Here is a 23,458-nt window from a genome sequence, read left to right on the forward strand (position 1 = left end):
GCACGCTTTTGATTGATCTTTATTTCAATTAAAAATATCACACGGTCCCTTCTGTAGTTTTAGTGATGTATTTTTCCACGAATGTTTCCAGTTGGCTGGAATTCTTAACCATGTCGTTTAGCAGCTCGCGATCCATGGATCCATCGAGGAATGTGTCGATGTAGGCGCACGATCGCGCTTCTTGTAGAGTCTCTCGCATCAATTGGTCCTTCAAAGCTAATCTGAAATGTGGTAATTTTTTTTTCTGTTGCAATCTCTCTGACACGAATGAAACAAGTGCGAGTGTAATTTTCTCTTGTTACTTACAAGTACAACAAAGTCAAGGCAATATAATTCCACATAAATGGTTTAAAAGTGATATTATCTGCTTTTAAATTGAATGTTTTCACCATGGCCTTTATATCTGATAGTACCGACGTTATAGACGTGACGCCCAACGCTTGTAACAGTTGCTGCATCCTAAAACGTGTACCGATTAGTCCGCTTAGTGATAAAAATGAAATATCGCAACAGACGCTTTATTCAGGGAGGTTAAAAATATCTTCCTACGTAATAAAAGAGGATTCACGTCTACGGGGGGAAGTACCACCGGCGGACCTTCTTCTGGTGGTTTATCGCTGGATTTCGAGGGAAAATTCGGATCATCTTTCTCGTACATATTTCCCCGATAAAATGAATTTACCTAAATTTTAACAACCATATTTAACTATCTGAGATTCTATATTAAATATTTCATTTTACCTTTAAATTCAATTCCTTCATGTCATCTTTAAGTTTTTTATAATCCGGCAACGGTTTCAACCTATCACCGCCTGTTAAAGCTTTGTCAAATTTATCATCCGCCATTTCCTGAAGTTGGAGTCGCCTGCAAAATCGTAAATCGTTCTTCTAGTTCTATAGTTTAAGGGTATTCTGGCCTGGACTTATTGTCCTCTTGTTATTTATTTTGAAAGTTTACCCATTTGGTGACAAGTACACAAAACAAATGTTTAGCTGTTACCATTTTTATGCTTTAGAGACTTAAACTTCTTTTTCTCGAAAAACTACCTTTTTCAATATAATCGACATATCTTTTTATCAGTTTTATTTAAACAAATCATTTGAAATCTAGTTAAAATCTTTGAATATCCATCTGCTTCAGGAACATGGATTTGTTTTTTACTGTTTTTAAAATACTGGATTGATTCAAAATTAGGAGCTTTATTCTCTAATATTTTTATTAAACAGCAATATTCTGTTTTTGTTTTGTTTTTATAATGGTGTGACACATGTTGAACATGATGCACCTTTTTTACAACCTATTTCACAGCAGGTAACTCTTAATTTTTTATTAAAACATTAATATGAATTTTGTAAAAAAATTATAATGAAACTGTCATTAATTTTTAATAATAATGTGTTAGTAGAATAAAAGTAATCCTATACAAAAAAATCTAAAATATAGAATCTAAACCAGACCCATTAAAACATTTTAGTTTACCTACCTACAAATCTCCATATACTTCATTTGTTGTTCCCTTTGTAACTGGACAATATTGAGCTCCTCAAAATAATCACTTAATTTGTTCTCAGTCAAAATTTCTTTGACTTTTTGTTCCCCATGAATGAATATGCATGTTTCTAGAGACAACCAGTCACTCATGAGCTTCTTAAGGAGCGCCTCTATATCCATTTTATTTTTACTGCCACTTGTTTTTTTCTTTGAAGTCTTTCTAGCCTTGTTCCTCTCTCCTTTGTTTTTTGTTGATTTTTCAACCACTACTGAATCATCATCTTTTTTAATGGTGTCTGGTAATGAATCTTCTGTCTTTTCTGTGATTTGACTTTGTGGTTCATTGGTAGATATCCTTAAAGCTAGTGCAGGGCATATTAATACTAGATTAAAAATGAACTTCTTTTAGTTATGCTGAATTTTACCTTGCAATGTTTCACTTATTTCTATATCTTGCTCTTCAATTGAAGGCAAACTAACCACACAACTTATTTTATGATGAATCTCTTTTTTAAGAGATAGTGTCCTTTTACTACACTGTTTTGTTGTGATATTTGATGTAGCAACTGAAATATTAAAGAAACATTTTTTATTTGTATTGTCACATTTTACTTAACTACCTTGAGTTTCTTCTTCAAGTTCGGTTTCTTTAATAGTTTGCATAGTAGATTTTAATCTAGATTTTTTGAAGCCTTTTGTTTTATCCTTCATATTGTCAGGTCTAATCTCTCTATCTGCCAAATCACTTAAAGAAGCTTCAGTAAAGCAAGAAACTGATGTAAAATGCACAGGTTCTTGTACAGGCTTTACAACTCCCTGATCAATATATTCTCCAGGCAAACCACTAAAATATTAAATTATATGTTTTTGTATAAATTGGTGTGTGAGAAGCAACTAAAATAAGTACCCTTCAGATAAATGTAACAATTTATACTCTGGTATATCTTCCAGTTTTCTCAACCATAATGGACTGTTGTCTATTTGCTTTTTAATATGCAAACTGGCCTTATAGCAAAAATTGCTACAGAAATTCTAAACATAATAAAATGTTATTTGTTGTTTGAAAATATTACATGGCCTACCTTTCTTTCTGTTATATCATAGACTTTATTGCTTTTAGTTGAAATAAAATACTGTTTCTTAGGCATGTCTGGAATTCTTTTTCCACACAGTGAGTAACCACAAAGTTTAGTAATAGCTCTTTCTTCTACAATATCTTGATAATGAGATTGATTAATAAATGGAAGCTGGAATATTGATATATACAGCATGTATTAATATTAATATGTTATAATTTACTCACACATCTTGTAAACACTTCAGGTCTTAACTTCCCTTCAATAGAAAATTCTACAATTTTCATAGCTCGTGCATCACATTCTTTCTTTAGTTGAGCAGTTACTACCATTTCTTTGCTAAAACAACAATTCTTTTAATAGAGTATAGTAAAAACCCATGAATAAGCCAGCAAATAAACGCGCAAGTACCTATACAAATCCGGGTAAAAATATTGTGAAATTTGCGACTTTCATTTTGCTGCAAAGAGAAGCATTTATGTTGCAATTTCTTACCTGACTTTAATAGGTTCATCTTGCTTAGCGTTTCTTGCAACTTTTATATATTCCTCTAAGGAATCTTGCATCTTTTAACAGATTAAAATAAAAACACAACCGTAAAACTTTAAGTTTTATATTCCCATATTTTAAATCCCAAAGCCTAGACAAATTGACGTCATAAAAACATATGGTTTTGACAATAGACGGATATGTTATCAGGGTCGACACTATTTCGCCTACATATATTTATTTATTTATAAGAAAATGTTATGATTTTTATGTGTTAACAAATAATAAATTGAAATAAATTTTTGTGAAATTTAAATATTATAGAATTTTAGATCAATATATAAGTTTGTTTTTTTTCTGAAAATTATTAAATATAATAAATGACAGGAAATAAAAGTCAAAGTAGTCAAATCCAAAATTGTGACATCAGAAAAATAGTGACATTAACCAAAAAATATAAATTGGATGTTTTGCAGATATTGACCATATATTGACATACCAAAACGAAGTTTTGTGTTAATAACAAATTATAAAACGATGGTTTACATACATTTCCCTGCAAACTTTACTGAAGAGGAATTAATGTTACAAACTAAATACGCAAAATTAAAAAAGAAGGTTAATTTGATAGAGACTTAACGATTAATTTTTTTTAAAGAAACTGTTGTAGTATAGAAGAAAGCACACATAGCTTTAAAGGCTCCTAAACCCGAACCTGAAAAACCTGTATTGCCAAAAAGACCAGCAGAAGCCCGAGATGCCAAAGAAGTAGCTAAAAAATTGCTTAAATCAGGAGCTATTCCAGCTATAGCTAAAAAGCAAAAACAACCAGAACAAGGTTCAGTAATCAGTTCCATTTATATTGATTCCAAATTAAAATATAGATTTACTGTATTAAAATAGGTTTCAAAAGACCCAGAGGTTTAGAGCGTAAGCTTATATCAGATAGAGCTGTTAGTAGTTATCAACCATTTTCTGCAATACAAATGGAAGATGGGCCTGATAATCCAGAAAATAAGGTAAATGTAATATACAGGATTTTGCACGTATTTGTTCAATATACTAATATATATAATCTTATAGCCTCCAAGAATAAAGAACCTTTATGATAATTTTGCAAATGGCAGGGACAGAGAAGAAAGGAGTGTTGTTGAAAAGCCTAAAGATAAACCTGAAAAGCCTAGAACAGGAAATACAATTTATGTTTCAGGATATAAGATAACTGATGATTTTCTCAAGAAACATTTTTCAACTATTGGTAATATCATCAATATTTCAATGGAAATTGAGAAAAAGTAAGATGTACATTGATCCTGTGCAATATCATTTTACAAGTTGTATGCATTTTTTAGTCGGGGCTTTGTTACATTTGATAAAATAGAAGCAGCAGAGAGAGCAATTGCAGAGGTAAAATTTTTGCTAAAAATCTGTTTTCAAAATAATAATATTTTTATATACAATTTTGTATCTATTTAAGTATAATAACTCTTTCAGTTAAATTATTTGTTAATTTAGATGGATGGTAGTATGGTATCTGGAATTCAGTTACAAGTTTCTCTGGCACGACGTCAACCTCAAATTGAGCCCACTACAGAGTCAACATCATCAGTTGCTTGGTCTACTTTGGGTATGTCCAGGTAATTTATTACATCTGTCAATTATTAATGGACTTTTATTTTAGCTTCTACTCATTCACAAAAAGGAAACCATAAAGACAAAAGGGATCTGGTGTCATATGAAGATATGTTTGATTAGTAACATCAATACATTATTTCAATGTACATTATAAGAAAAATGGTGTGTTTTATATATATGCCATAAATACAGAAACCGTGAATCAGTATAGAATAGGGAATGCCTTTAAAGGTCTAAAGTAAATAATAAAATCAATTTATCTGATATTTTAATTATAATTGTCCAATTGTTGATTCTTTTGCTAGTTTAAAAATATCTTTTATAAATACATAATTTATAATCGTTTCCCGTGAATGTAGAAATATTTAGTGGGAACTACAAGTAGTTTCCAATTTTTTAAGTTGTAAAATGTGAGGATACTCAAGAAACTAGCAGAGAAAGAAGGAAAATTTCTTAAAAATGGAAATAGTTCTATTTTCTGTCAACTCCAGTAGTAATAAATACAGTTAAACTACCTATACCTTTATATATTTTTTATCATTTAAACAATTGTGGTAAAAGACAAAGTAGGTGAAGCAGTGCCAAGCGATACTACACACTTTAAACAGTTTCACAGATGCACACAACATAATCCTGAAGAAACAATTCGGTTTTCGCGCCAAACGCTTAAGACATTATGAAGCTGCTCGCGTCGCAGCAACAATCCACCAGGCATTAAGAGAAGGTCGAAAAACCGAAGCCATCTTTTTAGATGTTTCCAAAGTTTTCTATCAAGTTTGGCACAACAGTCTAATATTCAAAGCGAAACAGCTTGGTCTACCGAATGATTTAACCTCTCCCATTGATTCATACTTGGACGGTAGGTCCTTTCAATGAGGAACTGACCCAGTCTCCCCGAAAACAGATATTCACAGGGTGAGAGTCCAGCAAGGTTCTCCACTAGCCCCTGTCCTATTCAACCTTTATATGGCCGATTTCCCACTCCCCAAACATTCCCACACAGCATTTTATGTAAATGATACACCTTTATTTACAACCGGTTACAGCCCGACTATTCGCGATAGACTTCAAGTCCAATTGAACTAGGCGATTGCGTGGTACAAATTCCGGCGGTTACCGCGTCTATCGCCTCCAAATCGAAAAAGTTCGTATGCTTTGGATCCAGAAGGTATCCTACCTCGGTCTCCGGTTCGACCGCAGGTTCCAATGGTCAGCCCAAATCGAGCACGCTATCTGCAAAGACAATGTCGTGTATAGGCTCCTCTTCTCACTTCTCTGCAGAAGAAGTAAACTTCCAATGCCCCAGAAAGCGACTCTGTATAAAATACTAGTCGGTCCAGTCAGCCTTTTCAGAACACATGTGTGGTACAGGTACGTCTCTGAGTGATAACTTGCATTTCCTCCTTTCAAGTGTTCCAATCCAAAAAGTCGGCACGTTACTCAATGCCCCATGCTGAGTAATGTCAACACTCACCTCGAATCAGACATCATTCTCCATAGGCGCCTTAGAACACGTCTTGATAAAATCCCTACCCATCCACAAACCTCCTAGTTGTAACCCAGGTTTTCTGTTGCCCGCAAAACACTTCACTATCCTGAACCCGAAACATTAGCAAAAGACCGTTTCGTTGAAGCTAGTCATTCTGGAACGAAAAAAACTCGAGAAACTAGCAGAGAAAAAAGGAAAGTGGTCTCTTGTTCATAGAGAATACAAAAGTTATGTGCAAATGGTTCTGTTTTCTGATCTCAACTTCAGTAGTAATAAATAAAACACAGTTAAACTATCTATACCTTTATTTATCATTTAAACAACTGTGGTAAAAGACAAAGTAGGTGAAACAATACCAACATATTCATGATTATAAATGATCAACAAAAAAGTGTAAGCAGATAAAACTATTATAAAATTACAGTATATCACTATCACAACAGAATACGAACTAATTTAAAACAGAAAAAATCAAATAATAAGAGACAGTGTTATCAACAAAGTTAATCTTCTGATTCGCGGTCTTCGTCTAACGGTAATTCATCGACGATTCCAATTTCCTGAGCGTAATTCAATCCCTCCAAATAGTTCGAGTGGAATTCCTGCGCGGCTAACGAACTACTGAAGGTTGCTTTTACAGTTCTCCACCTCATGTTATGTTCATCGGCCCATTCAACTGCCTTCCATATACAATCCCTACCGTCGATCTGAAAACGTCCACGTAATTTTTTTTATTCCCAATTTAAAAAATAAAATAGAGGATATATTGGTGCTATGATAGAGTTCAGACCTGCATAGTGGTATTAATTCCTATCAAAGTGTTGCTTAAAATTAATCCACTGTCATTCGTAATGCAAATCTTAGCGGCGTATATATCGGGGTCATAATAGACCTGCAATTCGCCACTACCCACTGGGCTCCATTTGTCTTCTATCTGTTCACTTAAGGTACATCTTTTCGTGAACATTATTGACCTGGAAAAATTAATTGAATATTTTTCTTTTCTTTTTTTAAATCAAAATGCTCACCGATCGTCGTCATCATCATCGTCTTCATCATCATCATCATCCTCTTCATCGTCGTCAGGTTCCCGATATTTATTTTCCTCCCGAGTCGAGGTACTGTTTCCTTCATCCTTACCAAAGTTTTGTACTGTCGTTGGGACGGTTGTGCTTGATTGATCTTTGTTTTCCTGAACCTATAACCAATATATTTAATATAATTCAATAAATAAAACAATAGAGTGATTTAATGATACATAATGTCAGTCTTTTTACCTTTTGGACGGCATCTTCAACGCGTTTCTTGAACGATTGTGCTAATTCACAAGTCTTAAACCTCACTGCTAATTTTTCCAGGCTGAACTCGTCGTCCACGAAATTATGACCAATCCAAACCCAAGCCTAAGAATCAACGAGGTGATTAAAATTAAATAAATCGAATATAATAGGTATGTCCGTACCTTGTCTGAAGTGGACATTGGTTGAAGTTCGAAGTTTGACGTTAATCTCTGATTTAGTACCACTTTATGTACTTGTTCTCTGCGCAACAATAATCTGTAAGTTCCTGTAATGTGCATTGTGGATTATCATAGGCTTGTTATATAAAAATTATTAACAACTTACCATTGGCTGGGTCAAAAAGAAGTTTAAACTGTCCAACGCCTCGTTCTTTCCATTCCTTCGTGGTACTATCAAATCTAGAAAAAATATTAGTTATAATTTTTATATTTTTGCTTTGCAAGGTATATTATTATTGAAATATGGATAATATTCTATTTTATAGCTGACTCTACAGAAGAACAAAAAATAGCTGTATATCCGAAAATAATTAAACTTTGAAATCCTACCAAAAAATGGAGATCAGGAGGGTTCCAATGGAGAAGAACTAAAGAAGATTGCCTATTTTTTTAGTGATTCATTTTATGTATCAATATGAGAAATGCAAAATATCAATGAAAGTGAAAAATTACCTAAATAATTTAGCCCTTTCATTGAACAGAGGTGTTTCATTTTCTTCTCCTGTTGATACGACGATCTGATCAGGTAGAGGTACAATAGGGTCAAAGTGAGGGTCGTGTTCTTTATCATCGTGATCCGCACCCTCATCGTCTTCTTTGTCTTTATCTCCGACGTCACCTTTAATAGATTTAGCCGCGCCAAACACGGGGGCCCCCGCCCCTAAGAAAGCAAAGGGTTTCTTGTCATCGTCTTTGGCTTCACTCGAAAACAGCGTAGTTTCACCTTTCGCGTCGGCCTAAAGAAAATTAGCCTGTATATCATTTGGGTGTATTAGACTTCCTCCAATTACCTTTGACGCTAAACTAGCGAACGTTAGATTAGAATCGCATGTAAGTATGGGATTATCTTCGTCCTTTTTCGACCCAAATGTTAAAGTGGCTTCTTTTATTTCAGGCTCAGTCTTCGCTCCGAATACATTCGTACCAAATAGTGATTTTGATGTTACTGGTGTAGTTGTAGATGGTTCCTAAAGATAATTGTATCTTTGAGTGATTCTCGATTTTTCAATAATTTGGTTAGGTGAAATTTTTGTATTTTTAAAATTACCTTGGGTTGGGTAGTGCCACCAAATATACTGCTGGTAGCGGGGCTAGCTGATGAGTTGGTACCGAAGAAACTTGTGTTTGAACTTACTCCTGTACTGCTAAATAGTTTAGAATCATTGGCGGGCGAGAATATATTTCCAGTAGTAGTAGGTTTAGCAATGTTACCGAATATGTTACTGTTACTGCTAAAAGTAGTACTGAAAATACTAGTGGTACTTGCTGGTGTAGTTGTAGTCGAACCGAATTTAGTTTCAAACAAATTTGTTTTATTTCCAAACAGATTTGTGCTAGGACTAGTTATGCTGAAATTCAACTTGCTTGCAGTAGGTGCTGCTGTGTAATAAAAAAAGGTAGATTAAAATGAATAAGTAAATTAATTTATAAGAATATTTACCACTGTTGGCGCCTTTGTCTTTAACGTCCTTTTTAATTCCAAAAATTCCACTTCCCGTTGAACCTTCTGATGTTATACTGCTGGACTGAAATATATTAGGGGTAACGCCTTCTTTGGGCGCACCGAAACCACCACTACTGGTTTCCCCGAATATGTTGGGTGTACCCAAGTATGAATACTGTGAGGTCGGCTGAACAGTCGCATTTTGAGCGGTAGTTTCGGAGGGGCCCTGCCCGAACTTGAAACTAACTGGACCGCTTGTCGGCGTGACAGTGATAGAGCCTTTTTGCAAAAGGTCCTTTAATGTTTCCGATTTTTGTATTCCGATCACTGGAGAAGAAGCTATAACAAATGTCAACAAATCAACTAAATCCTTATTTTTTACAGCTAGCTGATTAAATAAAATCACTAGGTTCATATACCTCTGAGATTCTATAACACATAATATATAGTGCGACATTTGATCACGGATTACACTGCGTATAAAGTGCTGAGGTGTTAAGGTTGCATTTTTTATCAAACGCCTCTTTTTTCCATAAACCATTTTCCATAACAGCATTTTAAAGTAAATCGATAGTTTTTGCATTTTAAATCCTTCCATATTACATAACTCAGAAACCCCCAGTTTTGCTAAATAGCTCAAGACATTTTTTTGAGTTACCAATTGTGGCCTAAACTTTGAATCAAAGAATGAATATTTATTTCAAATATTTATCATAGGCTTTAAGTGAATCAAATGCATTTGTAATTCGTTGTCAATAATGTCCACGGCACCGATTACCGAATACATAAACCCCGGGTCACTCCCTAACCTTTCCAAACTGAACCTTTAATCGACACCCGTTTAAATGACATTAAACTTGGGTTTACTTTAAAAGTTACAGTGGTTTTAGAGAAATAACTTGTAATTTTTAAAACAACGCACCTGTTGCGAATTATTCAAAACAATAGTTAAACTGAATGAATTAGCCTTCTAATAGCTTTACGACACACATAACAGGTCAATTGAAAAGTCCCCGGCCCAGCATAGTAAAATACATTTTTTTGACAAAATTATTTTTTATTCAACATAATTCCCTTCAACAAGTAACAACCTCTTTTAGGCGTCCACTGCGTTCAACATCTTCGCCATTCGGATGGTTGATTTTCCTGGGGCAGTGTCCGGAAACTCGGCATCAAGCCAAGTTTTTGCTTCAACTGTATTTTTTCCCTTCAAAAAGCAATATTTTATCAACACGCGAAATTCCTTTTTATCCAAAATGCTATAATTCACAAACTAATGATCCGACAGCTGTTAAATTTATACACGCATCTTTTGAGGTTTAGGGCTAACTGAAAAACATATGGATTTAATTCTAATAACGCCATCTATGTGTCAGGCCGGGGACTTTTCAATTGACCTGTTATATAGCGTAGATTTAGCCCTCAATAATTATTGTTCGTTTGCAGAACACAATCCTCACTGCCAAAAGATTTGGCTCAAATAAAGAAGTGACTGTTGTAGTTGAACCATATCTTGAAAGCAAGCGACATTTTGAACATAAATCTATCATGTTTGTCACCATCGTAGTAAGCAATAAATATATTTCCGAATAACAGATTTTTACTCAATATTTTCTTAGGTCTCTATATTTCACTACTGATTTGAAATTTTTAAAATTCATTCAAGTAATAAGTCTTGTTAACTTACTTGAAGATGTTACAAAATTGAAACTGGTTGTGGGTGTACCAAAGATACTACCAGCCGAAGATGGTGTACCTAGAGTTGGTGTACCAAATAATGTTGATGTAGTGGTGCTTAAAATCGAAGTAGTTTTAACCGTTGACTCTTTACCAAACAATTCCTTGAGATATTCATCTTCTTTTTTACATTGATCGCATGCACAATCTGGCCTTTGCCTAAAAATAGAGATATATATATATATATATATATATACATAGATTAATTTATAATCTTACTTATAAGCAAAGAATTTTGGCGGTAAACCAAGTTTGACGGCTGCTTTTTCTTCTTCGGGAGTTACTGTAGTTTCACTAATGAATTCAACATCTGAATCCGACTCTGATGATTTTTGTGATTGCAATTTTTTTTCTACAAAAATATAATGACATGAATGATATATATTTAAACTATATTATTAATATAGTTTAATATTAAGTATTTAATGTATATATATAGTATTTATAGTATTTAAACAATGTCAATAAAACCAATGTGTTTTTATAAAATATTTGAAAATTTTAAAATTACTTTAACCTGCAATTTACCATTTTTCAATTTAATGATAATAAAATTCTTATATAAAGATATCTATATAGTTTAGGTTAGTGAACGGTCATTAATCTACAAAATAATTATAAACACTACCAGGCAAGTATAAAACATTTTAGGAGCAATTTGTAAGAGTTAAAGTGTTACTAATGCAAGTTTGCTATTATTTCACATGAATAATATAAAGAGATAAATAACATAAAAATGCAAGGAAATTGAATGAAGTTTGGAAGGATTATAAAAAAAACATTAAAATAAAATAAAAATGAAACAATTACATAGATGTCTGGTAGTGATTTATTACTATAACCCAAAGAATGTTGCGTTGATTATCACAGAAATAAAAATATACAAAAATAAACAAAACTTCTTATAAAAGCAGTCACTTTATATTAGTTATAAATAAGAGATTTCAATAATAGGAAGAATAGTGAAGCAACAGCATTTATAAAGCTTTAGATAATAATTAAATAACACTAGAAATGTTTGAATACTGTTTTTTTGCATAAAAATAAAGTATATAAAAATACTTTTATTTCCAACTTCTACTGTAGTGCATAATGTATAATTTCTATATTGAGTTGATAAGACCCAAAGATATTCATAAAAGATATTTGAAAGACATGCTAATGAACAATCACAATATATACTAAAAATATACTTGAATGTTAAAAAATATTTCTTATTTATTTTTTATAACCCCTGTTAGGCATTCAATATTGTTCGTTAAACTAATGTTATTGTAATTGTTATTTTCAATTAAATATTAACATGAATTACCAGTTAATAATGTTGCCCACCATATATGAAACTGAAAATATTACTTCCTTATATATATTCTCAATATATATGTATAGCTCAATATTCTCAATAAAAACACTAAATTTGTACCAGCCAAATATATATTTTTTAAATTATATAGACGTAGAAATACGTATATAAACATTGATTCCCCTAAAAAGTGTTACTAAATTTTGATTTCCCCAAAGTCCCCAAAGTTAATTGCGAAAAAAATAAAAACAATGAAAGTATCTCAAGATAAATTCCAGTAGTGCTTCTTTTGTCAGATATTAAAGTTTGGCTTCTTTTTAGAAGTGTTAAAAATACTATAATTCCGTATTTCGATATCTCAAATAACATAGAGCTAACACCGCAATAACTGCTGATGAAAGTAGAAGCACATTTTTATTAATTTTGCTACTCTTATTATTATAATCACTATGTTCGTTTTTTCTGTTATTTATGCTTGAGCCATTGGAACTAGCACCCTTTGCTATGAGTAGATTCTTACCTTCCGTGATGCTCTTAGTGGTATCGTCTGATCCCAAGGCATCGCCAACAGCTTTCTTGAATTCTTGAGCTATATCACCGTTCTTGAATCGCAAACAGAACTGATCACGACTCAATTCGCCTTCAGAGAAATCGGGTGCGTAGAAGAGCCAAGTCCTCTCGTCTTTAGGCAGGTACTCGATGTCCTTTGAGAGCCGATGGTTGAGGCATATTTTTAACACTTGTTCCCGTCTCATAACAACACTGAACAAATAAATATTACATGCTTCAGTAAGAGCCGACGAATATTTTTCGAAATATTTTTGATTATCTGAATTTTAATAGTAATAATCTCACATTATAGCACTATACATACCGCAAATTGTTATTTGCATTATCCTTCAAGATCTTAACATCACCCAATCCCCTCTCTTTCCATTCTCCAGCAACGAATCTAAACAATTTCGCCCTATGACAATAAAGTACTTCTTCGTTCTCCTCTCCTGTTTTGACTTCTACTTTTTCAGGTAGAGGAATGACTGGCTTAAAGTATACGTTCGGTTCTTCTTCCTCCAAGAAACTACCTTCTGACTCATCTCCTTGTCCGGAACTTATCCTCCTGGGACTTCTCGGCTTAAATTCGAAATCGTGTTTTTGCGGAGAACCAAACACAAAACTACTTTCGCTCTTTTCTTTTGGTTTCGTCTGCAACTAATAGAAACACATAGATATTAAAAAATCACTAGACAGGTTCAGAGGTACTTACTTCCACGTTTTCTGTTATTGGAGCAGGTTTCCACGGTGACGTAGTGGCTTTAGTAGTTGGGGTAGAAAATGAGAATGTTGAAGTGACGCTTGTACTAGGCTGTTGGGTTGTTGTGGCTGTTGGCATTCCAAATGTAAACTGCAATCCTGGGGTTTCTAAATTCACCTAAAACACACCACGCGTTATGTGATATCAAATAAGAATATTTCTTGTAACTCACTCCTTTGGGAGCAGAATCTTTCTTAGGGACAGAATCATCCTTGGGCGTTTCACAACTTAAGCAATAATTGCTGGATGGCTCATTTCTAATATAACACGTTTTACACTCCCATGTGCCTATTTTTGGTTTAAATGAGTCACCAAAGCCAGAAAGAACTGCGTTGGGGTCAGGCTTGGTATCGGGTGGTACACTAAATGAAAATTTCTGCACAGTTTGTTCCAATTTTTGCGTTGGGGTGCTAATAGCTGGTTTTATTGGCGCCGGTACTGCCGTTGTAGTTGCAGGCATACCAAAACTGAATGTTTGACCACCTAAAATAAACAAAATTAAATCCACAAATTAAAAATGAGTGTCTACATTAATTACCTGTGTCCAAACTAATTCCTTTCAACCCTGAACTCTTAGTTTTAGTGTCATCCGTTGCAGTGCCCTCTCGCGGTGTTTCACAGGCGGCACATTTCGTATCAGCAGCTTTATTAACGATTTCGCATACTTTACACTTCCAAGATCCTTCAGATGGAGGTTTCCACAGATTGCCCCAAGATGTTGGTTTTGGAGCTTCGGTTTTAGAACCGAAACTAAAGCCGGCAAACGGACTTGAAGCTGTCGTATCCTTACGTTCCTCCGGTTTGGGTTGTGGCTTTGGTTCTTCTAAAGGCTTGAACGTTGGAGTGCTCGTAAATTTAAAACCGCCTAAATTGATAGAACCAGAAGCCTGTTCAGTACTTTTTGATACATCAGCAATTTTAGGGGTGGACGCTGAAAAAAACACAAGTTATACATTTTCGAAATGGATATCACTCTATTTTACCTAGCGATTTTGAAGAGGGAGTAGGTTTTGCTGTTACGGACACGGAAGGTGCGCCTGTTATCTTACTTTTAGCCTGCTCAAAGGTATCAGCAAATTTCTTAGCTTCTTCGGGTGTTTTGAATCTGAAAAGAGAATAATGTTAGATTGCAAACTCCCGATTTCTGAACAAATAAGCTTACCTAACACAGAATTTTTCCAGAACAACTTCTCCATCCGCGTAATCGTGTGCCGCCCAAATATAAGCTTTATCATTTTTAGCCATAGGTGTTAAAACCATATCTTTCGTGAGAAAATGATTAGCACAAATTTTGTGCACCTGGTCGCGTCTCATTAAAATCCTGAGTTTTCCAGTCTCCGGGTTAAAAAGTATCTTAATATTGCCTACACCTGTAATAATAAACGAGTTTTAAGTATTGAACATATACAAATCTATTTTGAATAAATTACACACCTCTTTCCTTCCATTCTTTAACACCATTATTATTAACATGTCTGAACAGCTTTGCTCTCTGACAGAATAATTCAGTCTCTTTTTCTTCTCCTAAAATTCAAATTTTAATAGAACACATTCAAGTTGATATATGTGAGCAATTACCAGTAGTTACAGGTACTTCATCTGGCAGAGGAATGATTGGTTTGAAATCGGGTCTAGGATCGTATTCTTCCACCGATGTATTTGTTTTGTTCAAGCTAGTATTAGATTTGTCCCCTGAGAAGGTTTCTTCTAACGACCTTTCAATTTGTAGTCCTGAAACGAATAAAAATAACTATATACAAATCATACTCAAATAAAATTAATTCTAAATGACACTACTTTGCGGGTTGGTCATGTACTTCTTTTAAGGTGGGGCCTTTACAATTTCAAATAAATAGTTTTTGCAGCAATTTATTTCAATAGAAATTATAGAGCATTTCCTACCAATTTGTATAGATTTGCTCTGGAACGATTTACTATAAAGAAAAAACTTGTCGACGAGGCTGAAGACTTATTATAAGTATGTAGTGACATTCTGATCGGTAAGTACCGTAAGACAATTATTTTTACATACTGAAACTTTGAAATAAAATATTGAATTTGTATTTTCAAAAACTGGCCTGCTGAAGTTAAAGAGTTGTATCTAAAGTTCAGAGATCAGGAAATTAAATTGTTAACATTTTAAATTACTACTGAAATGTAGGACCTATAAATGTGGTATTATTTATTTTATTATATTACCAGAAAAGTAATCCTAACCATATATGTCCTACCACACTGTACATCTGGGTAGACTAGACATCCGGAAGTATAAGGTGGGGCAAAAGTCTCGCTACCATTACGTACGAGCGGAAATAGTGACAATATTTATTGAAATGGCAGCGGGACTTTTGCCCCACCCTATATAAAAGCAAGAACAAGGCAATTTTACATCTATTTTGATCATGGAAATGGAACGACTTTGGAGACAGACTTTTCATCGCCGATATTATTTAAATATATACGTTATTCTGGATGCCTTTAATGAGTTTTGAAGAGGTTTGATTAACATGTTTACTAATAAAATTTAAATTGTTTCTTCTTAATTAAGCTTTTAAAAATTAAACTTTAGCCTTCCAGGTGTCTAAATTATGAAATTTGAAGTGCCGATCGTCTACGGCGAATTACCAAAGTACCAATTTTTTTTTTTGAATAATAAAACTTCACACAAATCCTCCGAATCTTAGAGGTAACATTAAACATGAAAATTAATAACCAATCTAAAATTGTACCTAAAATTGTAAATATAAATCCCAATTTTTTAATCCTTTCTCGTTAAATATTAAAAATTGATTTGATTTTAGGTTAGCCGAAAAAAATTGGACTACATACTACGCAAAACAAAAATAAGTAAAAAAAAACTGTTTTACACCTGGCTACTAACTGTTGAAGTAGAACCAGCAAATATAAAGGTCAGTTGTTGAAACATAACACAGCCCATAATGAAGCTTGAAGTCCCACTCTTCACCTAACGACCAATTCTCTGTACACAGATTAATGAACACAAAAATCAACAAACAACTAACTTAACTACTCATGTGAGACCACCAAACTTAATATTAATGTAAAGAGATTTCTTACCCAAAGACACGTTTGGACTAACATTGTGAGTCCCACTGGCAGCAATTGCCGATATCGCTGGGGAAGGAATGCTAGACAGCAAACTCTGTGTCGAGATGACGGGAGCAGGCTTACTTAGTATCGAAGGAGCCGTGGTGACAGCATTGGTTGTTGGTAAAGGTATTTGATAGTTGTGCGGCTGAGTCGTGACGATCGTGCTTTTAGGAATATTTCCTTTAATATGCTGGGGTGGGATCGTAACGGATAAAATCGGCTGCGTGGCGGATGTCTTGATGTTTGGTAAAGGATCCGACGACGTAATCACGACATTAACTGGCGGTGCTTTGCTAGAGGGAATGTTGATGGGAGGATTTTGACTAACAGTTGTCGCCGAAGTAAAACCTTGTGGTTTTGTATTATCTTTGTTTGGCACCTGAAAACATAGAATATGTTCCAAGTATAGTACTTAGTAATAAAACTTAAAAAATACCTGTGGTAGAATTGAAGTAGTCTGAATGCCAGTTACTTGTGTAGCTCCAGTGATATTTAAAGTTTTAGGGCTGTCCTTAGTTTGGATAGGAGCTTGGGTTTGAGGGGTTATTAGACCACCTAGATTCAAATTCATCGGTTGCTGGTAAGCGGCCGCTGATTGAAGTGAAAGTCCCAACTGGCCCAGTTGTTGCTGATCCGTTTGCGGCAAGAAAGGTGGCTGTAGGCCCATCGTATTATATGGGTATGGAAGTCCAAAGTAGCCACCCGACCAAGGACCATGAGCACCAAATCCTGGCAGTAAAGTTTGTCCTGAAAAATATTAACAGACATTACAGGGATTATTTATTAACATTACAAATTTGAAACACACCTTGTAGCCTCGATGGTTGATATTGCGGATACATACTTCCAACAACTGGGTTCAAGCTGGCAGAAGTGTTACCCAAGCTACTACCTATGTTATAGTCTAAGGCTGTATTATAATCTGGATCTACAACAAAATTATTTATTAATAATTGTTGCACTCACTTTTTGAATAACTTACCAAGCACATAGAGGTCCTCATCACTCAGCTGCGTGTTCTTGTTCTGATCTTTTTTGATCTCATTGATCTCTTTTTTTATTTCATTTATCTCTTTCTTCATACCCTGCACCATATCGGTCATATTTTGTAATTTATCATCCACTGTATGTGTAAGCTCTGAAATAAAAATGTGAATAATAAAAATGAAAAAATGAATCAATAAAATAACGATGGTTTTTCTATGATAAACATACCAACAAAATGTTTTGCTCTATCATCCACCGAAGATGTCAATGTTTTAACGGTATCTTTAAAATCCCTAATTTCTTCCATCAATGATCTCTGTAATTCCGTTAATGTTCTATTTTGTTCCATAAGGCTACGCATAGTCAGGTCCTTGGAAGCCATGATCTGACGTATTTGAGCATCTAACCTAAAGTTATGTTACAGTGAATGCATCAAAATTTAAATAAGTATTGTTTTGTGCTAAAATATTTACCTTTCTGGACTGGGTCTTGCTTCTGCTCTTTGAGTTCCTAAGCGTAGTGGTGTGGAATGTAATTGCGATTCGTTCTTCATGATGAAATCTCGCCCGTTTTGGAAACTTGTATGATGCGTGTAGGTACTCAGGTAATGTTCACCAATAGAACTATCAGATACATTTTCATCAGACATACCTGAATATAAAGCCGATATAAAAAATAAATAAAAGATCTCTGGTTATTTTTAGATAAACAAACCGTCACACTCGTTTCTGTTTGCACAATCCGGATCAAATCTAGACAAAAGTCGATCAATTTTTTCAATTTCCGTTCCTAACTGAACATTCAAGGGATGATCTCTGTCTTGAGATGGTTCTCGTAAACGGTCTAATGTTAAGTAAAGACAATCCCTTGCCCTATGGAAAAATATACATGATACAATTTATACATAATAAGAATATTAAAAACAATACCTTGAAAGTAAAATGACATTCTGACTCCTCATTTCTGACGTAACATTTTCTTTATTTTGGTTTGTCTTTGAATCGGCCATGGTCTTATATATCTGATATTGGTAGAAACTTGCATAAGGATCTTTCAGCCCTTCAAAAATATGCATCGCCTTCTCGTGCTCTTTTTTCTTCATTAGCTGAACTCCCAAAAATAGCCTGCCTTTTTCTATGTTGCTTGAGATCTCATCCTGAGTCATTTCTTTATTATTTTTATAGGTGAATAAACTTTGCTTGGGATATACTACTGCATAGTTGTTTTTCAATTTTTCTAAGAGAGGTAAAGCGGCTTTCCAATATAGTTCAGCTCTGAAAGAAAAAACAGCACTATGCAGATTAACTGAGACTAACCATATGTAAAAAATATACCTGTTGTTATTGGCATCAATTTCTGATTGTTTTGTAAGAGAATTTGCTCGGTCAGCAAATATTTTGGCCAGCTGTATCAGTAATCTTACATCTAATCCGTGATTTCCCACACATCTTACTACCTGATAATATACATAAATTATAATTAATATAAACCCTAATAAGTAATAAAATTAAATGTTGTTACTCTCATTAGTAAAAAAAAACATAAACATGAATATCAATTCTAAATTTGGAATACTTTTAATTTTCATTCACAATAACTTTTGTAATTTTTGGTATCATATTTAATAATCATATTTGTTTGATTATAATTCGTAATTAAACATTTCAATATATTTTAAAGATAATGTCATAAAGTATATATATGGTATATATTTTTTTTGTAATATTTTATATATTATCATGCATGAAAATAATCTAAATAAAAAGTCTGGTGATGTGTAAAATAAAAACAGAAAATTTAAATCAACTTACTTCAATTCCTCGAATTAAGAGCAACCTGATTTCCCCCATATTCGAAGTTTGTTCATTCTTGTACATTTTGTAAGCATATGATAGGAATTTGGATTGATTTAAAGTTCCTAAGTTACCGGTTATGGAAACAGGCAAAACTGATGGTCTGTCTTGATTGAAATAAATCAAACTGTGGTCACTATTATTTAAATTAGCTTGAGCACAAATGGCGGCGCACAAAATAAAACCTTGCACATCCAAAACATTCAGTGATTCAGCGGAACAAGCGTTTAAATTCTTTATCGTGTACTGTAAGCCTTCAAAAGTTTTTACGTTGAAACTGGACATACTTGGGCTGTTCAAAGCCAACCAAATGTAATAGTGTAGAGAATCTGGATACACTGTTTGTGCGACCTGGAATTAATATATATATATGATTATTGCTTTTTTTTCCTATAAACCCATGTACCTCATCATATTTAGACAAGTCCACCAGTTCTGGGAGTTTTATTACTGGATCCAGTGATGCCGACGATATAAAATAACTTGTGGAACTTTTAATTTGTTGATCTCTCGTTACAAATACCTTAAAAATGTAATAGTTTTAGTGCAATTATTATATATAGATGTAACTAATTAAAGTTTTAATTGTAATAATTAAACTTCCACTCATTTATGTATCATATCTTACCAAATATTGAAATGAAATAGGGGATAAAATGAAAGCAACAGGCAACATTTCCAATAATACTCTTTCAAAGAAGTCATATCATCGCGAGTTTGAAAAGTACATATAATATTCTCGGTGGAAAAAAAAAGCATCATACCTTTATTCTTTCAAGTTATTGAGAAATAAGATTTCCGAAGGTATTTATATATAAACAAGGCTCATCGAAATTGTGAAGTGTTATTAAATTATTAGTGTCAGAATCGGTTTGATCGTTTTAGTTAAGAAAATTTCGAGGAACCTCGCCTTGGTCTCTATAAAATTCTTAGATATATAGGTAGAGCGACAAATTAATGTTGCGACATTGACAGAGAACTGAACATCCACCATCAAAGTCATTTGAATAGGTTTGGATAACAAAAGAATGTCGACGTTTGGGTTCCGCATGAATTAACACTGAACAATGTAATGGACTGAGTTTCCATTTGTGAATGGATGCTGAAATGAAGCTAAATCGAATCATGAAACGGTTACAGGCAATAAAAAGTGGGCCTAATACCACAATAATGTGTGAAAAAGATCGAAGATGAGAAGCTTCACAAACGGTTGCTCATATTCATAGCAAGAAAGGTAATGTTTGGTATTTGATGCTAAATTCTTGGTAGAAGCAGAAACGAATTGCTTATTATGAGCTGTTCAAATCTGGCTAAACTATAAAAAAACGTCCACAATTGATCAATAGCAAAGGTGCTCCTTTGCAAAAATCTTAGCATTACCATCATTCTTAACATTCACGCGCAAAAGAGATAAAATAAATAGTATACATACTATTTGAATTAAATTTCAATGTGCCTAGAAATCAATTCAGCTACTGTTATTATTTGTATAGTTCACATGATATTAGCAAATGTTTCAAAGGAATATAAACAGTCTAAACATCTATGAGAAACTAAAGACAAACAATTTCTCCTAAAAATACATTAAAATTATTAACGAAAAATTGCTCAGAAATTTGATACATAATGAAATACTTTTAGCAAGGATGGTTATGGTTATACATACATTTTGTATATGGCTCTATTATAATTACCTTTTTAAAGACCTGATCCCTCCACATCCCTGTTGAATATTGATTGGCTTTTTCTAAAAGAATATTGCGCCGATCTTTTGCCATTGATAATAAAATATGCCCTGCTTGAGAACACCTGAAACTGCCCTCTTTATGCCAACCAAGAATCATTTTCCTTTTTGATTCTGTTAAGCTATTAAACCAAATGCCATGTAAATCAGGAGGACTATCATTATATGCAATAAACAATAGAGGTAATATAAAATTTTGTACCTAAAAATAGATAAATAGTAATAAGACTAAAACAAATATATTAAGATTACCTCTTTAAAACTGTTTAAACCCTTCTTTGCCTGTTTTAATGCCAATACAGCCAAGTGAAAACAAAGCTGCCCTTCATAATGATTCAGAAATTCTTTTAATAATGTTTTATCAGGACAGGAATTAATATTTTGACTGGCTTTCAAAAAAGATTGATCCAAATTAAAAACGGAAGCTATATAATCAGTTGGTGTTTTAATATTGTCTTGATGATCATCAAGGGACAGTAATGCTAGTTTCTCTAAAACTGACACAGACAAAAACCAAAATTCCCATGACAGCTGTATAGATGTATTAACATCCTTCTGGTATCGAACCAAAACTTCTGCAAATGTTTCATACCAAGGCATACTATTGTCAAAATATTCTAGCTTTTTTTCCTCAATGTCTGAGGCATGTTTAAAAGCTTCTTTAATCATGTTATTTTGAAGAAAATGTTTTAAAAGTCGCACTCTTAAATTTATATCCTTGGGTCTGTAAGATTTTATATTAGTAATTGCATATTATTTCATTTAAAGTATTACCTATACTCTAGTTCTTTAATCAGAAACTTAGACACTTCAGTAGGATCTTTTCCATCTTTAGTAATAATTTTTTCCTTTAAATTTGAAATTACAGGATTTTGAGGGTCTAATGACTGTGCTAAGTCACAAAAATACTTAGCTCTAGCACTATCAATATCAACATCTTCTTGAGCCATTAACTCACAAACTAAAATAAGAATTAGTGTAGTTTATGACCGAAAAATTAAAATATGTTACAGTACCTTTAATAACTAAATTATTTTGTTTTGGATTTTGTTGGAGACTTGTGCGATATGCGTCTAAAGCGGCATCATTTTTACCTAATTTCTCAAGTGATTTACCTAGCAAATTATGGCCTTCTGCTGATTTAGACTTAACGCTAAGATAAGATGTAACATAACGCACTGCTTGTTCATAATCTCCTACATTGAAATACAACTTTGCAAATGATAAACAACGCAAATTTCTCTGTAATAAAAAAAATTAATTATAAACAGGGAACATCACCATATTACGCTAACAAAAAGTTTCATGATAATGTTACATATATTATATACCCTCTTATTAAAATAATGGAAATCAAATTAATTTAGGAAAATATAATTTTTTGGCGCCAAAGTTAAATAAAAGTCTCCTACTTGGACTTCGAAATAAAAATAAAGGTTATGTGCATATAAGTCTTTTGAAACACTTAAGACAAAGGTTAATACAATAGTATAATAATTTATACTTAAAATAAAGCTAATATTAAAGTATTGTGGTGGAAATTAAGGAACAAATCTTAAAGCCGGTATTGCAAACAAAAAATCGTTAACATGGCCGCTTACCTCAGTCTCGTTATTAACTTTCAATAAACTATTGTTTACGTGTTTATCAACTTCTTGGCGTGTTTGGAACATTTTCACTTATATTCTACTGCTATTTCTGTAAAACACTTAATAACGCTGTCTATAAAAGTTTATATCATTAAAAAACACTTCGGCTATTCTTCACCACACTGAATGGCACATCACATTTGAAAATGACAATATGGCGAATTTTAAATTTCAGTCAGTCATCCCCTCTTTTTTGACGTACATGACAAATACAAATGCGTAGACCAACGTTGATTCAAAATTATCTTTAGCATTTTTTTTATTTTTACGTTATACATGTTATTAAAATAACCTTTTGCATTACCTGTGATTAAAAAAGGGGAAATATAAAAAATTACTTACAATGATGAATTAAATTTAGAGTATATAAATAATAATTCATAGATTGAATAATTATTAACGAGTATTTGAAAATTGACCAAATATGTAAGGTATAAATATATCGCAATATATGATTAAATAGCGTTACTCTAATTCGAATGTTAGAAATAGGTGTGTTGTGGGTTACCCAAAAAAAAATTGAAACGTTAAGGATAGATGATTGCGCGTCATATTATTTGTAATAATGCTGAATCATATTGTATCAATGTAATTTTTATAGGTTTATCATTCCATTAA

General features: G+C 33.1%; 3 protein-coding genes across 5 annotated transcripts; 1 reads left to right on the top strand and 2 right to left on the bottom strand.

Moving 5' to 3' along the window:
- Nucleotides 1-3: 3 nt before the first annotated feature.
- Nucleotides 4-3,461, bottom strand: LOC143204047 (putative RNA polymerase II subunit B1 CTD phosphatase RPAP2). The gene is made up of 11 exons (XM_076416483.1): nt 3,064-3,461; nt 2,796-2,907; nt 2,575-2,739; nt 2,400-2,524; nt 2,113-2,336; nt 1,918-2,058; nt 1,485-1,854; nt 742-865; nt 516-682; nt 307-459; nt 4-221 (listed from the first exon to the last, which is right to left on the bottom strand). Exons 1-11 carry the CDS (start codon nt 3,132-3,134, stop codon nt 38-40), a joined length of 1,836 nt encoding a protein of 611 aa, XP_076272598.1. The 5' UTR covers nt 3,135-3,461; the 3' UTR covers nt 4-37.
- A 24-nt stretch (nt 3,462-3,485) lies between these two features.
- On the top strand, nt 3,486-5,210 carry Nelf-E (Negative elongation factor E). The gene is made up of 7 exons (XM_076416492.1): nt 3,486-3,675; nt 3,733-3,895; nt 3,961-4,076; nt 4,141-4,352; nt 4,410-4,464; nt 4,573-4,684; nt 4,739-5,210. Exons 1-7 carry the CDS (start codon nt 3,595-3,597, stop codon nt 4,810-4,812), a joined length of 813 nt encoding a protein of 270 aa, XP_076272607.1. The 5' UTR covers nt 3,486-3,594; the 3' UTR covers nt 4,813-5,210.
- A 1,258-nt stretch (nt 5,211-6,468) lies between these two features.
- LOC143204044 (E3 SUMO-protein ligase RanBP2) lies at nt 6,469-23,309 on the bottom strand. 3 transcript variants are annotated; one of them, XM_076416470.1, is made up of 37 exons: nt 22,793-23,309; nt 22,208-22,433; nt 21,966-22,152; nt 21,444-21,915; nt 21,142-21,393; nt 19,854-19,970; nt 19,406-19,798; nt 18,929-19,050; nt 18,524-18,868; nt 18,309-18,466; nt 18,068-18,245; nt 17,823-18,001; nt 17,590-17,745; nt 17,416-17,535; nt 17,044-17,354; nt 16,575-16,986; nt 15,075-15,227; nt 14,931-15,020; nt 14,659-14,866; nt 14,480-14,601; nt 14,035-14,427; nt 13,669-13,979; nt 13,449-13,613; nt 13,059-13,393; nt 12,705-12,946; nt 11,101-11,233; nt 10,832-11,040; nt 9,142-9,483; nt 8,749-9,077; nt 8,492-8,668; nt 8,154-8,437; nt 7,807-7,880; nt 7,644-7,747; nt 7,459-7,584; nt 7,210-7,379; nt 6,972-7,155; nt 6,469-6,888 (listed from the first exon to the last, which is right to left on the bottom strand). In XM_076416470.1, exons 1-37 carry the CDS (start codon nt 22,862-22,864, stop codon nt 6,685-6,687), a joined length of 8,055 nt encoding a protein of 2,684 aa, XP_076272585.1. In that variant the 5' UTR covers nt 22,865-23,309; the 3' UTR covers nt 6,469-6,684. The 3 variants fall into 3 exon arrangements, with proteins under 3 accessions (XP_076272585.1, XP_076272584.1, XP_076272586.1); XM_076416469.1 differs by having other exon boundaries at nt 8,749-9,080; XM_076416471.1 differs by lacking the exons at nt 21,142-21,393; nt 21,444-21,915; nt 21,966-22,152; nt 22,208-22,433; nt 22,793-23,309 and adding an exon at nt 20,880-21,001 and having other exon boundaries at nt 8,749-9,080.
- Between the last annotated feature and the right edge of the window lie 149 nt (nt 23,310-23,458).

This window comes from Rhynchophorus ferrugineus, unplaced genomic scaffold, assembly GCF_030347505.1.
Source record: "Rhynchophorus ferrugineus isolate W39M unplaced genomic scaffold, kcgeb_rfMv2 rfM10, whole genome shotgun sequence".
In the NCBI taxonomy this organism is placed as follows: domain Eukaryota; kingdom Metazoa; phylum Arthropoda; class Insecta; order Coleoptera; family Curculionidae; genus Rhynchophorus; species Rhynchophorus ferrugineus.

Bases quoted from the DNA above. Each gene is read 5' to 3' on its own strand.
- LOC143204047 (XM_076416483.1), bottom strand. From the start codon at position 3,134: ATGCAAGATTCCTTAGAGGAATATATAAAAGTTGCAAGAAACGCTAAG. The intron at 2,525-2,574 runs GTAGGCCATGTA...TATTATGTTTAG, and splicing joins ATGATATAACAGAAAGAAAG to AATTTCTGTAGCAATTTTTG. The intron at 460-515 runs GTCTGTTGCGAT...TACACGTTTTAG, and splicing joins TTAACCTCCCTGAATAAAGC to GATGCAGCAACTGTTACAAG.
- Nelf-E (XM_076416492.1), top strand. From the start codon at position 3,595: ATGGTTTACATACATTTCCCTGCAAACTTTACTGAAGAGGAATTAATG. The intron at 3,896-3,960 runs GTTCAGTAATCA...GTATTAAAATAG, and splicing joins GCAAAAACAACCAGAACAAG to GTTTCAAAAGACCCAGAGGT. The intron at 4,077-4,140 runs GTAAATGTAATA...ATAATCTTATAG, and splicing joins CTGATAATCCAGAAAATAAG to CCTCCAAGAATAAAGAACCT.
- LOC143204044 (XM_076416469.1), bottom strand. From the start codon at position 22,864: ATGTTCCAAACACGCCAAGAAGTTGATAAACACGTAAACAATAGTTTA. The intron at 14,867-14,930 runs GTGTGTAATTTA...TTATTATTACAG, and splicing joins TAAAGAATGGAAGGAAAGAG to GTGTAGGCAATATTAAGATA. The intron at 7,881-8,153 runs GTAATTTTTCAC...TATTTTTTCTAG, and splicing joins GAAAGGGCTAAATTATTTAG to ATTTGATAGTACCACGAAGG.